Genomic DNA, 14,154 nt, shown 5'->3' with positions numbered 1-14,154 from the left:
GAACATTTCTACACTAGAGTCCCCCACGGCCTCTGGTACAATAGAGTTTTCCTCCTAAATTGCTAGAGAATCCAGGAAAACCAAAGAGTTTTCCTGGAAGCTCCTAGAGCAGCCGATGGCGACATTGCCGGTGCGAAGACATCACTTCCAAGTGATTTCATAGCACTGGTGACGTTGGGGGAGGATCCACCTGCTGGCCCAATGCGTGCCAGCGAGTTGGGAACCTCCAGGACAGGAGAACCCCTGCCCAGCCTGGGAACGTGGCAGCCCTATTCTACCCCCCTCCCAAAAAAAACCCCTACGCATGACAAAGCCTCTAAGGGGAGAAAAACCCACTTCCTTCGCAGTCCATCACTTTATAAGCTTTTATTGTGTCCCCTCTTGGTGGCCTTTTTTCTAAACTGAAAAGTCCCGTCCTCTTTAGCTTTTCATCATAGGAAAGGTGCTCTATCCTCTTTCTGGCTGCCCTGTTCTGCCCTTTTTGCATCCCTGAAACATCCCTTTTGAGAAACAGCAACCAAACTGTAGATAGCATTCTAAATGGGACCACACCATAGTTCTATACATGAGGTTTACGATACTGGCTGTTTTATTTTCAATCTCTTTCCTAATATTCCACAGCACAGAGTCTGGCTCCCCCCCGTCCCCTGCCCTACTGTGGGTTGATATTTTCATCAAGCTTTCCACTGCAGCCCAAGAGCTCTTTCAATCTCAGCCTTGGGCCATTCACAGAAGACAGGTCTGGCAGGCAGATTTTCTTGGAGCACCAGGCTTCCCATTATAAAAAGTCAATACTGACAGACTATCATTTCCTTAAGAATGTCAAGAGTTCTGATGATCGATAGTCCAGCCAGTCCAGCCAGCATCCCATTTTTCAGCAGCTAACCAAACGTCCCAGATATCTCACCGCAGGGTCACAGAACTAAAGTCTCCCCAGCAACTAGCCTTCAGAAACCTACCAACTTGAAATGTGAAGCTCCCAATCAGTAATTACTGCTAATAAGCATTGGTGGGCCATGGATTTGTTTTACTCCCTTTTAAAGCCCCCTAAGATACTGTATTGTTAAAGCCACATCCCGCAACAGCAAGCTGAACTTAATCACATGTTGTGCCAAATATGTACTTCCATCCTAAATCTCAACCTGTTAGTTGAAATGCTGCTGTCAGCACACACAGGCTATTGTATTGCTAACTAATAATTTCTAGTTATACTCCCGAGCCTCATTGTTGTGTATGTGGACTAATGTATATTATTACTAGTGTTCCTGCCTGGCTCATTGGAGCTTGGGGACTCAGGAACCATGGGCAGTAGGATCCAAATCTCCGCTGCCCTGCTCCAATCACGGGCCCCCTGCTGGTTTGAATGATCCAATGGTGTCCTAGAGTGGGAACCTTGAAGTGTATATAGTTGGCCCCTTTGGCCCAGTTCAGCAGTCTTCTAGTTCAGCCATTCCCATGCTGTAACTAATAAAGAGAGCTGTTATCACCGCAACCGTGTCTCCTCCTTGCATTGAACCCACTATATTATACTCATCTATGCATTTTTAAAGCAGTTAAAATTACCTATTTCTGCATGAAGAAAACAAATAACTCCTTTATAACTAGCATTTGCTATGCCACACCATGCAATACCATGCTACATCAGCTGTCTAAAATCTGGAGGTAAAACAACAAAACCTGAAGATGAAGTGATAATACCAAACATGAATGTCAAAACAGAACAATTACTGTGTTATGCAGAAGCTGTTGCTATTTGGGTTCCTTTAGACCTCCAGAATATTTAACTTGCAATGCTTCTCCCCCTCTCCCATTTCAGCTTGGGTATAACTGATTCTTTTCAAGAACCTCTCAGCAATGTTCCCTTTAAGCTGTGAAGCCTTGTGAGCAAAAATTCTACTTTGTGAGCTACTGGCATTAAAAGTTGCATAAATTAGCTTGCTCTAGGGCAGGAGTGGCCAACGATAGCTTTCCAGATGTTTTTTGCCTACAACTCCCATCAGCCCCAGTCACTGGCCGTGCTGGCTGGGGCTGATGGGAGTTGTAGGCAAAAAACATCTGGAGAGCTACCGTTGGCCACCCCTGCTCTAGGGCTATTTTTCCTGAGCTGAGACAAAAATGTGTGAGCTGGAGGCTAAAAAATTGTTAGCTAGCTCACACTAACTCAGCTTAAAGGGAACACTGCCTCTCAGATGTCATTTGTACACAATATGGGAGAGGGGATGGAAATGCCTTAGGCCACCTGATTCCTTTTATAATAATAATAATACTTTTTATTTGTATCCCGCCCTCCCCGCAAGCAGGCTCAGGGCAGCTCACAACACGTAAATACAGTGTACAATAAAACCATATACAATAATTACAATTCCAGTTATAAAATCATCCTTAAAATCATTAAAATTACATTAAGGTTAAGATGATGGTGCTATGGTTAAGATCTTCCATAAAATCCAGTGACTAAAACATAAAACATATCCAGCAGGACTTTCTTAAAACATATCCAGCAGGACTTTCTTTTCATAAAAGAGAATACACAGAATATGAAGTCGAAGAAGTAGGGGATAAAAGCCAGTTTTTCTTATCTCTGTACCTGTTTGGGGTTAGTTATAACCATAATCATGTTGTATTCAAGTGGGCAGCCATGTTGGTCTGAAGTTCAAGTTGCTAGACCTCCGGTCCAGTCAGGGCATCCCCCAGTCTTTGGGGCTTCAATCTGCTGGCCTTCAGCTGGCCAGTGGAGAAAACCCTACCCCCAAACAGGGATGTCATCGCTTTTTTTGGTTTTGCAGCAAAAAAATCCCCATAGAGTTTTTGCCCAAAACCTAGAGCATTGCATGCAATGTCAGTGACATGATGATGTCGCTTCCAAGTGATGTCACTGCACCCTATGCACTATGCACACACAGCAGAAGGCTCCCAGACTGGTCCAAGATCCCCCCACTGGCAGTGAGATAGGACCTGTTTGAGTTCAGTGACACTTTTAAGACCAACAAAGTTTTATTCAAGGTATAAGCTCTTGTGTGTATCTGTGTGTATCTGAAGAAGTGTGCATGCACACAAAAGCTTATACCTTGAATAAAATTTTACATAAATGTGTAGGAAGGTTATAAAAAAAGAAAGCTATTTTCCCCCCTCTAATGTTTGCTTTCAAGCTCAAATAGGTTGCTCAAGTATGATATGGAGCCCTTCCTTCTAGCTGATTTATGAGACATTCATACTTCCTTAAAAAGAAAAAAAAAATAAGAGAAACATTAAATACTTCCTATCCATCCTTTAAAAATATCCTGCCCTTAATCAGTCAACATCTGTGCACTTTTGCACAGCTGTAGTTGCTTATTAAAACGTTCATGTATGGAATAAATCACATGGTCTCCAAGTGTGCAGTCAGAGTGACAAATATGTGCTCATATTAAAATGTCACCTTAAAACAAAGTGTTTAATTATCTGTGGACAACAACCTGATTTATTTTTATTGCTGTTTTGTTTTTCAAAATTTGTTTTACGCTGTCTGCAGAACAAATACCACACTTAAAAACCAGTTATCCAAAACAACAACAAAAAATTATCCATAAAACCTAAAACGCAACACCAATTTAAAGACATGACGTTCTAAAACCATCACATCTAAAAAAGCTAAAGCCAATGCCAAACTATCTGGAGGAAAGATTGATGATCTAAACATGTCTTTACTTGTCCTAGAAAAAAAAAATAAGATGACTAAAACCAAAGAACTTTTAATTTAAGCTGATTTCCGGTGCAATCCAGAAGTGACATCATCACGTACAGACAATGCCATCTGCCCAATAATAATCCATTTCCGCCAGTTGCGGTGGTGGGCAGAGCTGGCAGGGGGTGGGTGGTCTTTCACAGAAGTGGGAGAACAGGCCTCTGTACTGCAAAGATTAGTTCTCCTACAGGAAATGACAGCTTCATAGGGCAGACTCTATATCACACCCCCACTGAGCTCCCTCCCCAATTAACTGGAAACTCAAAAGATTTGGGGGTGGAGCCTTTGGAGAGTAAAAGGAGGGGCCTCGGGAGCAGCCATTTTGTCGGGAGGAACCAATCTCTATAGTCTGGAGGTCAGTTGTACTTCTGAGAGATCTCCAGGCTCCATCTGGAGGTTGGCAGCCCTGTATCACCTTTAAGTGATCTTATAATACAGAAGGCTTGGGGTATCATTCTATGGGAAAGAGCTTCAGTCACATTAAGATATTTTACCAACACAGCAGGAGCCTCCTGGAAGCCATTCATGCACACCAGTGATAAAAGATGCCCAGTTTAAAACTTCCCAATTTAAATCTTAAAAGATATGATTAAATCTGAAAATCTATTTAAACCTTTCCATTAAGGAGGTCATCCTGGATTGTGAGTAAGATTTTTGTGAACTCACAGATATAATTACATGACTCAGAATTATTCAGAAGCTAGCTCACTACTTCAACAATTTGCAAGCTATGTGTATCTTCAATAGCCTGTTGCAACACAACACGAAAAATCAGGCACAGGGATACAAATTTCTGACAATTTGCAATTGCACAACAAAATGGCTGCTGGGGAAGATATTTGCCAGAAATGTAAACCAAGATGAAAATTTGATGTTCAATATAGTTATTCAAAATAATTCCTAATTGAATAGGAATGCTTTAAAGAGCTTTATTAGGCATTTTCCAGTATGCCACACACAATGAATGCCTGTCTAAAAGCAGGCAGGGAGGTGTAGAGGAAAACTTTTTATTCCCTGTGGGTTGTGCTGTAAAATGATTTACTCATCAAACCTTGTCTATAATCAATTACAAATTTAACTAGCTTTCCCATCCACCCTGTGCACATAATACTGGGTTCAAAAATCACCTCAGCTGTGATTTCAGCTGGAAAATGTGTCAACCTTTGTTCCCAATATATTGTAACGGTGGCTTATCATACAGGGGCTTTGTTACTGAACAAGTATTTGAAGAAATCAGAATGTTATATATTATCATTTGTATCCCAGACATGACATTATCAAACACTACTTTTGAAACTCCTGAATTTCAAAAGAGGTTTGTCATGCAGATAGGGAAGTATATGTGGTGATGTACTGAAAATCCCTGCCAGAGTGATAGTAGGATATTACTTCCAGGGCAAATGCAAAAGCGATGTCACTGTGTCAACAGGATGCCCTAAAATTCACCCAATGATAAAAATCTAAAATCCTAGAGCACTGTGATGATACAATGATATCACTTCCACATTCACTCTGGAAGCGATGTCACATTTTTGCTCCAACAGTGCCTCCCATGGCCTGCCCTCCAGTCTCCCACCAAATGTTACCTGCCACCTGGCAACCCTACATCACACATAGCAGTGACCGACATGTGACAAATACAATACTGGAAGCCTAGAACTCACTGCTAGTCTTGTGGATCATTGCCAGACAAGAGCTTCAAAGGACATCATTGAGGGACACTGGAATTGAGCAGTGAGAACGGCACAAGAGATGCACCTGTGCTTAATTACAAGGTATTTATTACCCCAAAGAAATGATCAACAAAATCAAGGAAAAAATTTGGTTCGTATGAAGAGAACCCAAATATACATCCAGATAGATTTGGGGCCTCTTGTACTCTGGAGTACTGCAAAGGACTGTATTACACTGACCAATACAAGAAATCTGTCTCCGCCTTTTCTCTAACTGCTGCAAAAACCTCCACAGAATGACTACTAATATCACAAGGCGTAACGGTAGAGAAGAGCAAGAGGCCAGTAGAACCTTAAAGATTAACAAAATTTGTGGCAGGGTATGAGCCTTCGTGAGTCAGATGCCTGAAAAAATGAGAAGTGACTCATGAAAACTCTTACCGGGCCACAAATGTTAGTCTTTAATGTGCTTGTTATGTATGTGGACTCAAGGGAAGACTTTGGGTGTTCCTGCCTGGCTCCTGGAGCCATATGGACTGAGCTTGGGGACTTGGGAACAAAGGGCTGCTGGATCCAAATCCCTGCAACCATGAACTAATCACAAGCCCCCACCGGTTTGAATGACCCAATAATGTGCTTGTGCGGGAACCCAGAGATGTATATAAGTTTGGCCCTGTTGGCCCCGGTCCCAGTCTGGTAATGTAGCCTTATACTATGCTACTTTTATTAAAGAGCTTGTTATCACTCATCCTGCAACTCTTCCATGCATAGAACCCACTATATACAACAGTGTTACTACTAGACTTTTGCTCTTTTCTACGACTAGAGACTCATATGCCTATCCATCCTGATCTATCTACAAGGCATTAACAGGTGGAGAGACCTTTCTGCCTTCTTTCTCCCTCTCCAACCACATTTTAGACCACTTACAGTCAATAAAATAATACACTGTCACTCACATTCTTTTACATTGTGAGTTCTATTCGAAAGAGAGACATCAGTTAATATTTCCATTACTCTCTAAATTTAAACCTCTGGATAATTATCTGAAATTTGCAGATGTCATGCTACTGAATTACTTATTGGAAGATACTAAGAAGTCTGTAACTCAGACAGTAGCAAAATATTGTTTTTTAGCCATAAATAAGCGGAAGTTTTTAACAAAGTAGAGATGGTTAATAATGTCATTTTTAAGGTTTAACAATAGTGGAATATGAGAATGCTTTTATGTACTCAGAAATTATGGTCTGTGACTATGAGATTTTGTATACTGTTATTGCTGGTCAATTGACTGTAAAAAATTGGAAATTGGAATTGGAAAATAATACAGCCATGTACTCTGTACCCATGCCAACCACACAAATCAATTTCTTTAAAAGAGATATCTGTGAGTGAGAGAAATGCATCTACATTAATAAGATTATAATTATAAAGTATAAAACGGGAGGCCACAACAAATCCACCTAACATGCACAATTTATTGGAATGAGATTTTTTTTTCAGCATATTCAAGAGCGAGCCGTATAAACTTTGCTGATAAACTGAGATGGTTCCCATGAAGACCCATAACAGTCCCTTCAGTAGGAATGTTTCTCCTGCCCATTCATAATATATACCCCTGGAGTTTGTGCTTACAATGCTTACAAAAGAGGAGAACAGTGAATCCACAGATGCAGGAATTAGCATTTCAGCAGGTTATACTCTCACGACAAGTCAGCAAGGATGGGTGTTCCATTTACATAAGAAGAACTATACTAACCTCTGAGCTAAAAGGACCGTATCTGTGGCCAGCAATATCTGGTTGTTCAGAATAGAAAGCATATACATAAGGTCTGAAAGAAAGGGAAAAAAACCAATTCCACAACAGTTCTTCAAAGCATGACTCAAGTCAACCATAGCTTTCATTATGAAAGGGGGTAGGGGACAGACTTCAACTTAGTTGTGAGTTTTCTGCAGCCTGATTAAACAATTAGTTGTTCCATAACTTTCTGAAATATTAGCAGGCATACAGAGAAGTACACAGGGTCAAAACACACAGATGGAGAAAAAGTTTCATAAGAGAGAACGGAGAGGGCAGCGGAACAAGCAACAATTTCCAACGTCTGTGCCCCCTGGCATGTTACAGTGCCATGTATACGCTGTTAAAAATCTTGACACTGGCCCAAACCTCAGCATGCAATGCTTACATGAGGCTAAACTGGATTAAGATGCGGGGGGCGCTCATTAACCAGCACAACGTTAACCCATGCAATTAAATGTTTGCCAATAATCAAAGGACATTCAAGTCATGAACTTGCTAGGACACAAAAGGTAGTTGATCATATCTAAACATCTATCAAGGTAACTGGCAACACTGGCATTGTATTCTTTTACAAAGCTACGGTAGGAAAAGTGGGGGGAACCCCTACCTTTCAGGGTCTGGAAGTGCTAGCCATTGCAATATAGTTAATATTCTGCGTTCATGAGGAATCATACTAGACCGCAATAAAGGAAACAGGATAAAGCATCAGCTAGACCACTGAGTTCAACGGGCTTAGAAAGATGCAACTCTGGTTAGGATCGCATTAATTAGATTCTCATCATTATTCACAAGTGTCCATTGCTCACTCAATAGATTGGAACAACCATGCAAATTTAGCCTGTGTTTGGGAGGGATTTACTTCTAATGGTAAAAATGGAGTAAATCAACCCCTATTCAACTCAAGATAAGCAGAGTTTTAAAAGTTCTCCAAAAGACCCCAAGGGGGCTATAGGCACCAAACCCACCTTTTTAATACAGCTGTTTTAAACATTAATGAGATAAATTCAGCTGGGTAGCTGTGTTGGTCAGTGAACTTAGAGAAGGCTGGTATATAAATCTAAATTATAAACAAACAAACAAATAAAATAAATAAATAAAGCAACAGAACATTTGAGTCCAGTGGCACCTTTAAGACCAACAAGGTTGAATTCTGGGTATACGTTTTTGTGTGTATGCTCACTTCTTTAGATACCTATTAATGAAAGATGGAGAAGAAGAAGATGATTATGATGATGATTGATATATATCCCACCTTCCACTCTGAACCTCAGAGTGGCTCACCATCTCCTTTATCTTCCTCCCCCACAATAGACACCATGTGAGGTGGGTGGGGCTGACAGAGCCAGTTTTGTGTAGTGGTTAAGTGTGAGGACTCCTATCTGGAAGAACCGGATTTGATTCCCCACTCCTCCACTTGCAGTTGCTGGAATGACCGTGGGTCAGCCATAGCTCTGGCAGAGGCTGTCCTTGAAAGGGCAGCTGCTGTAAGTCCTCTCAGCCTCACCCACCTCATAGGGTGTCTGTTGTGGGGGAGGAAGATAAAGGAGATTGTGAGCCGCTCTGAGATTTGGAATGGAAGGCAGGACATAAGTTCAATATCTTCTTCTTCTACTACTACTTCTCACAGCAGCTACCCTTTCAAGGACAACTCTGTGAGAACCATGGCTGACCCAAGGCCATTCCAGCAGCTGCAAGTGGAGGAGTGGGGAATCAAGGGCAAGTAGCCAAGTAGCACCTTAGAGACCAAGATTTTTGTGGTATAAACTTTTGAGAGCCAAAGCTCCCTTCATCAGATAAGGTAACAGGCAACGGAACATTTTGGAAAAGCACCATATACTAGTCATTTTTGAGTCAATACAAAGGGCACATTTTTAATGACACAAATTATGAAGGGGCGAGGGGGAAAAGAAAACTTTATACTACCTAGGGTTGCCAGGTTCCCTCACCCATCTGGTAGGGGAATTTGGGGGGAGCATTCCAGGGGTGGCCAGGGACATCATGTGTTATCCCTGACATGATAAAGTCATCCAGAAGTGATGTCATCGTGCCGTTGATGCTCTAGTATTTGAGCAAAACTCTGTGGGTTTTTTGCCATCAAAACCATAGAGTTTGCCCAAATACCAGAGAGTCTCCAATACAATGACGTCACTTCTGGGTAGTGTCATCACACTGGGGATGTCACACAGCGATGCCCCTGTTTAGGGTTAGGCGCTTCCCCCAACGGCCAGCTGGTCCATGGCAGACAAGAGTTCCCAAAACTAGGGGATCCCCCACTGGGGGCTGGCAACCCTAAATCTCCCTGACTTGAAAGCTATTGAACTGATGGAGCCCAGGGTGCCAATTTTATAGCCTAACGTTTGAGTCCAGCGGCACTTTTAAGACCAACAAAGTTTAATTCTAGGTATAAGTATTAAATACTATACCCCAAATTAAACTTTGTTGGTCTTAAAAGTGCCACTGGACCCCAACTTTGCCCTGTTGATTCAGACCAACACAGCCATCCACCTGAATCTAAATTTATAGCCTGTTACTGTGGAAGCTGAACCTCAGTCATTTCAATAGCATTCTATATCCAACTTTGCCTGCCTTCTGCCATTATGACAAACTGTAGTCAGGCACAAACAGCTTGTTTCCAAGCTCCCCTTCCTCCTCCCCTTTTGCGTTCAGTGTTTGACTTAAACTTGTGGAGAAGATCAAGCTACAATTTGCTGTAACATCTCAGTGCAGGGACCTTAGCAAACTGAAGTCTCATATCCCCAGCTGCAACACAAACGGGGATTCTAACCCTTTGCTAAATTCCAGTTTAATTCCCGCTCTGTGGAATGCCCTCCCCGAAAACATCAGCGCCTTGCAGAACCTGCCACAGTTCTGCCAGGCCTGTAAGACCAAACTATTTAAGCTTGCCTTCAATAGTTAAGGGGAAGTAGCAAATGTCCCACAGCACTGACAGTCCCACTGGAAAATACAGATATTGAGAAACACCAACGTGCATCTTGGATTTTATGGTTAAAATGTGTAGAACTGATTTTACTGTATATTGTTTTTTAGTATTCTATGTGGTTTTTAACTTTTGTTAGCCCCCCTGAGCTCATTAGGGGAGGGCAGGATATAAATTTGATAAAATAAATAAATAAAATTTTAAAAATTCTGGGACTACATTAAAACTCCCAATTTGCTGAGGCAGCTGCATTCAGATGGTCTGGAATATTAGAGCTTGGTCAACCAGAGGAGGGAGATAGGAAAACAGCAACACAACTATGGCTACAAACCATGTCCATGCTCGATCATGGCTTAATTATACTTTCTTGTAACATCTGAATTCAGCCGGTGTTTAATATTGTGGCTGTGCACTGCATTCTCTCTCACACTGTTCAGAAAACAAAGAATACTTACGTAGACCAAAAGAATGTACCAGCTTTCACCCCTTGCTTGGCAGCGGTAATCCATATCTAATGAGGAAAATATAAGCAGATTACAGAGGGCTCAAGACTTTTGGTCACAAGAGAGAACAATTATTAATACTAAATGTCATTAACACATTCTCCCCCCCCCCCAAAGTTGGATTCAATTTCTGCCACTTAAAATTGGAGCATTCATATTGCAAAGGAGTTAAAAAGTTTGATCAACAGAGTACCGAATCTATGTATAGGACCAATACTTTGTTTTAAATTGTTTTAAATTATAATTGTTTGTCCTATTGCTTTATACCTGAAATTGAGATGTTGGTTTTATTATGATTGTTAGCCGCCATTTGGAATGGGCGGGATATAAATCGAAAATAAATAAAAATAAAATAAATATAACAAATCGGTGTTATAAGGACGAAGCTAAAATCCTGATAGGGCCCTCTAAATTTATTGCACCATGATTCCAACATGTAAAATTCCCATAGAATCAATTAGACTCTTCACCTAACCATCTGTCCTGTGAAGGCCACAGGACAAGCCTGGAAACGTTGGCTCCCTGCCCGCAGCAATCTTGGTTTGCGCAATTTTGCATTTAGCACACATTGACAAGTGTAATTTTCACCGCACCTCAAAAAGGATATTATAGCATTGGAAAAAGTGCAGAAAAGGGCAACTAGAATGATTACAGGTTTGGAACACTTTCCCTATGAAGAAAGGTTAAAACGCTTGGGGCTCTTTAGCTTGGAGAAACGTCAACTGTGGGGTGACATGATAGAGGTTGACAAGATTATGCATGGGATGGAGAAGGTAGAAAAAGAAGTACTTTTCTCCCTTTCTCACAATACAAGAACTAGTGGGCATTCGATGAAATTGCTGAGCAGTCGGGTTAGAATGGATAAAAGGAAGTACTTCTTCACCCAAAGGGTGATTAACATGTGGAATTCACTGCCAAAGGAGGTGGTGGCGGCTACAAGCATAGCCAGCTTCAAGAGGGGGTTAGATAAAAATATGGAGCAGAGGTCCATCAGTGGCTATTAGCCACAGTGTGTGTGTGTATGTATGTGTGTGTGTGTGTGTATATATATATAAATTTTTGGCCACTGTGTGATACAGAGTGTTGGACTGGATGGGCCATTGGCCTGATCCAACATGGCTTCTCTTATGTTCTTACGTTCCTGGCCAGGCAGAAGGTCAGTTTGGCACAGGCAAGGTCACCACAAGAAAACTTTAAAGGTCTCTTCACACAGCCTCCAGGTGTTCAAGTATTATGTAACAGACATTTATATGCATGCAGTTTACATTCAGGACCCTCCATCTTTCTACATAAAACACCAGTGTGCATTTGTCAAGTTTCAAAAACATAAACATACAGGTTAGCAACATACAGACTCTTTGCAGTTTAACGTATGCTAGGCCGTTAACATATGCTAGGCAAAGAACTATCAAGGGCTCTGCGCTTTGTAGATTACTCTAGCTACTTAATCTTCTATGGCAGGAGTCTGCAATGTACTACGGTTGTATAACTGATGGAAGGTTTTAATTATTGTAAGCCGCCCTGAGCTTTGGATGCAGGGAAGGGTGGGATAAAAATCTAACAGAATAAAGACTGACACCCATAAATAAAATAAAGACTAACAGAGAATGCCTCCCTGCCACTTAGCTGTTATTTGGGCTGTCTTCTGCAGTCCCTTTAGAGTTTTAAGAGGCTGCACAAAGTACGGAACAGCTGAGTGGTGAGAAGCATCTCCCGTCCCCACCACTAAGCTGTTTTTGTGGCTTTTCAGGGGTAATAGAAAGCAAGTGTTTAAAGGGACTGCTTTCTGCTCTATCCATGAACTGCACAAACTGCTTTAAAAGTTCATGGAAGTTCATGACGGTAGAACCATCACAAACTTCAGCTTGCGAACCAAGAACAGGGCAAAATTCATGACAAATTTTGTTTCGTGGTTCACTTTGCGGTCATCTCTAGTAAAGACTGTAGCCTGCTTTGCCAGTTTCCAAACTTGTGGTTCACTTTTGCAGTCCCCAAGGATATACTACCTGTCTGCCTCAGTGAATTCCACATGGCCTTGACCTGATGCTTCAGAGGATGCAAGATGAGCAAAATATTCTACTACTGCCACAGCATATATGCTGATCCTCTGTTATTTTCAGATCTCAGCCTAAATCACTGATTCTGACTTAACATTTTCAACTCCTACAGTCACCCTGTGCCTCTGTGCAGCCAAGGCCTTCTTCTCCTTTCCAGGGATGGCAAGATCACCAAGAAGTGTTTCTCAGTAGTTGCTTCACAGCTGTGCAATCCTCTTTGCTTTGAGCATCATCAAAGCCTGAGCATCCTTTGACATGGATGCTATCCTGTCTTAAATAATCTGGCTTTGGACAAGTAGGCTAAGGCTGCCACGGATTTGTTTGGGCTGGATGGAGCTTTGTAGTGTGCATAACTGGTGCACAGATGCGTTTAGTTAGATGGGAAAGATTTGGGATGCGGGGTGATAAATTTAGTAAACGAATGAGAAAAAGAAGATGATGATGATAATGGATTTATATCCTGCCCTTCACTCTGAATCTCAGAGTCTTAGAGCAGTCACAATCCCCTTTACCTTCCTCCCCCACAACAGACACCCTGTGAGGTGGGTGGGGCTGAGAGGGCTCTCACAGAAGCTGCCCTTTCAAGGACAACTCCTACAAGAGCTAGGGCTGACCGAAGGCCATTCCAGCAGCTGCAAGTGGAGGAGTGGGGAATCAAACCTGGTTCTCCCAGATAAGAGACCACGCACTTAACCACTACACCAAACTGATTCTTAGAAGTTTTGACTCTGGAGACAAGGCTCAGACTAGCAGCAAAAATGGCATGTGCCTAGAAATTAAACATTGTTTTCTAGAAGCTCAAGCACAGAGAGTCTTAGAGGATGCATTTTAGGGAATCACAAGTCTTAAAGAATGAATTATAAGGAACCAGGTCCTGCTTATCACTGACAGGGGTCAGTGGGTACAGGGGTCCAAACATACATGAGGAAGTGTCCATAGCAAAAGGGGGGGGGGGAACATTTGAAAGAAACGTTGATGGAGGCTTAATCAGTCACAAACGTTACATAACTAACATCAGGGCTTTTTTTTGCAGGAGCTCCTTTGCATATTAGGCCACACACCCCTGATGTAGCCAATCCTCCAAGAGCTTACAGGGCTGGTAATACAGGGCCTACTGTAAGCTCCAGAAGGATTGGCTACGTCAGGAAGGTGAGGTCTAATATACAAAGGAGTTCCTGCTACAAAGAAGCCCTGACTAACATCATAATCACCCACTTTCCTTCCATTGCCTGGATATTTGCTATTTCAGCTGCAATTAAAACTTCACACTGCCCACCCTGTTGCTGTTCTTATCTAGAATGTGGGGCAATATCAAAGTCCTTATTGCTCTTTTCCCCCCAGGGGCCTGGAAAATAGATGTGTTAATGGGAGCTCCATGTCCCTTTTGTCCAGAAAAAAATGCATCACTTGCTTTGACCACTTGTAGAAACACCATGTTCCTTGCTGGACATTGTGATG

General features: G+C 41.9%; 1 protein-coding gene across 4 annotated transcripts in view; it reads right to left on the bottom strand.

Moving 5' to 3' along the window:
* Positions 1-14,154, bottom strand: part of ENPP2 (ectonucleotide pyrophosphatase/phosphodiesterase 2) — a 107,697-nt gene that overhangs the window by 49,287 nt on the left and 44,256 nt on the right. For all 4 annotated transcript variants that reach the window (XM_060243271.1, XM_060243272.1, XM_060243273.1 and 1 more), the window contains exons 9-11: positions 10,592-10,647; positions 7,806-7,871; positions 7,157-7,229 (exon numbers count right to left, since the gene is read on the bottom strand). In XM_060243271.1, the coding sequence (XP_060099254.1) occupies positions 7,157-7,229; positions 7,806-7,871; positions 10,592-10,647 (195 nt within the window). The remainder of the gene's footprint in view (positions 1-7,156; positions 7,230-7,805; positions 7,872-10,591; positions 10,648-14,154) is intronic.

The sequence above is a fragment of the Heteronotia binoei genome, chromosome 7 (genome assembly GCF_032191835.1).
Source record: "Heteronotia binoei isolate CCM8104 ecotype False Entrance Well chromosome 7, APGP_CSIRO_Hbin_v1, whole genome shotgun sequence".
Lineage (NCBI taxonomy): Eukaryota > Metazoa > Chordata > Lepidosauria > Squamata > Gekkonidae > Heteronotia > Heteronotia binoei.
This window is presented reverse-complemented; position numbering and strand designations above follow the sequence as displayed.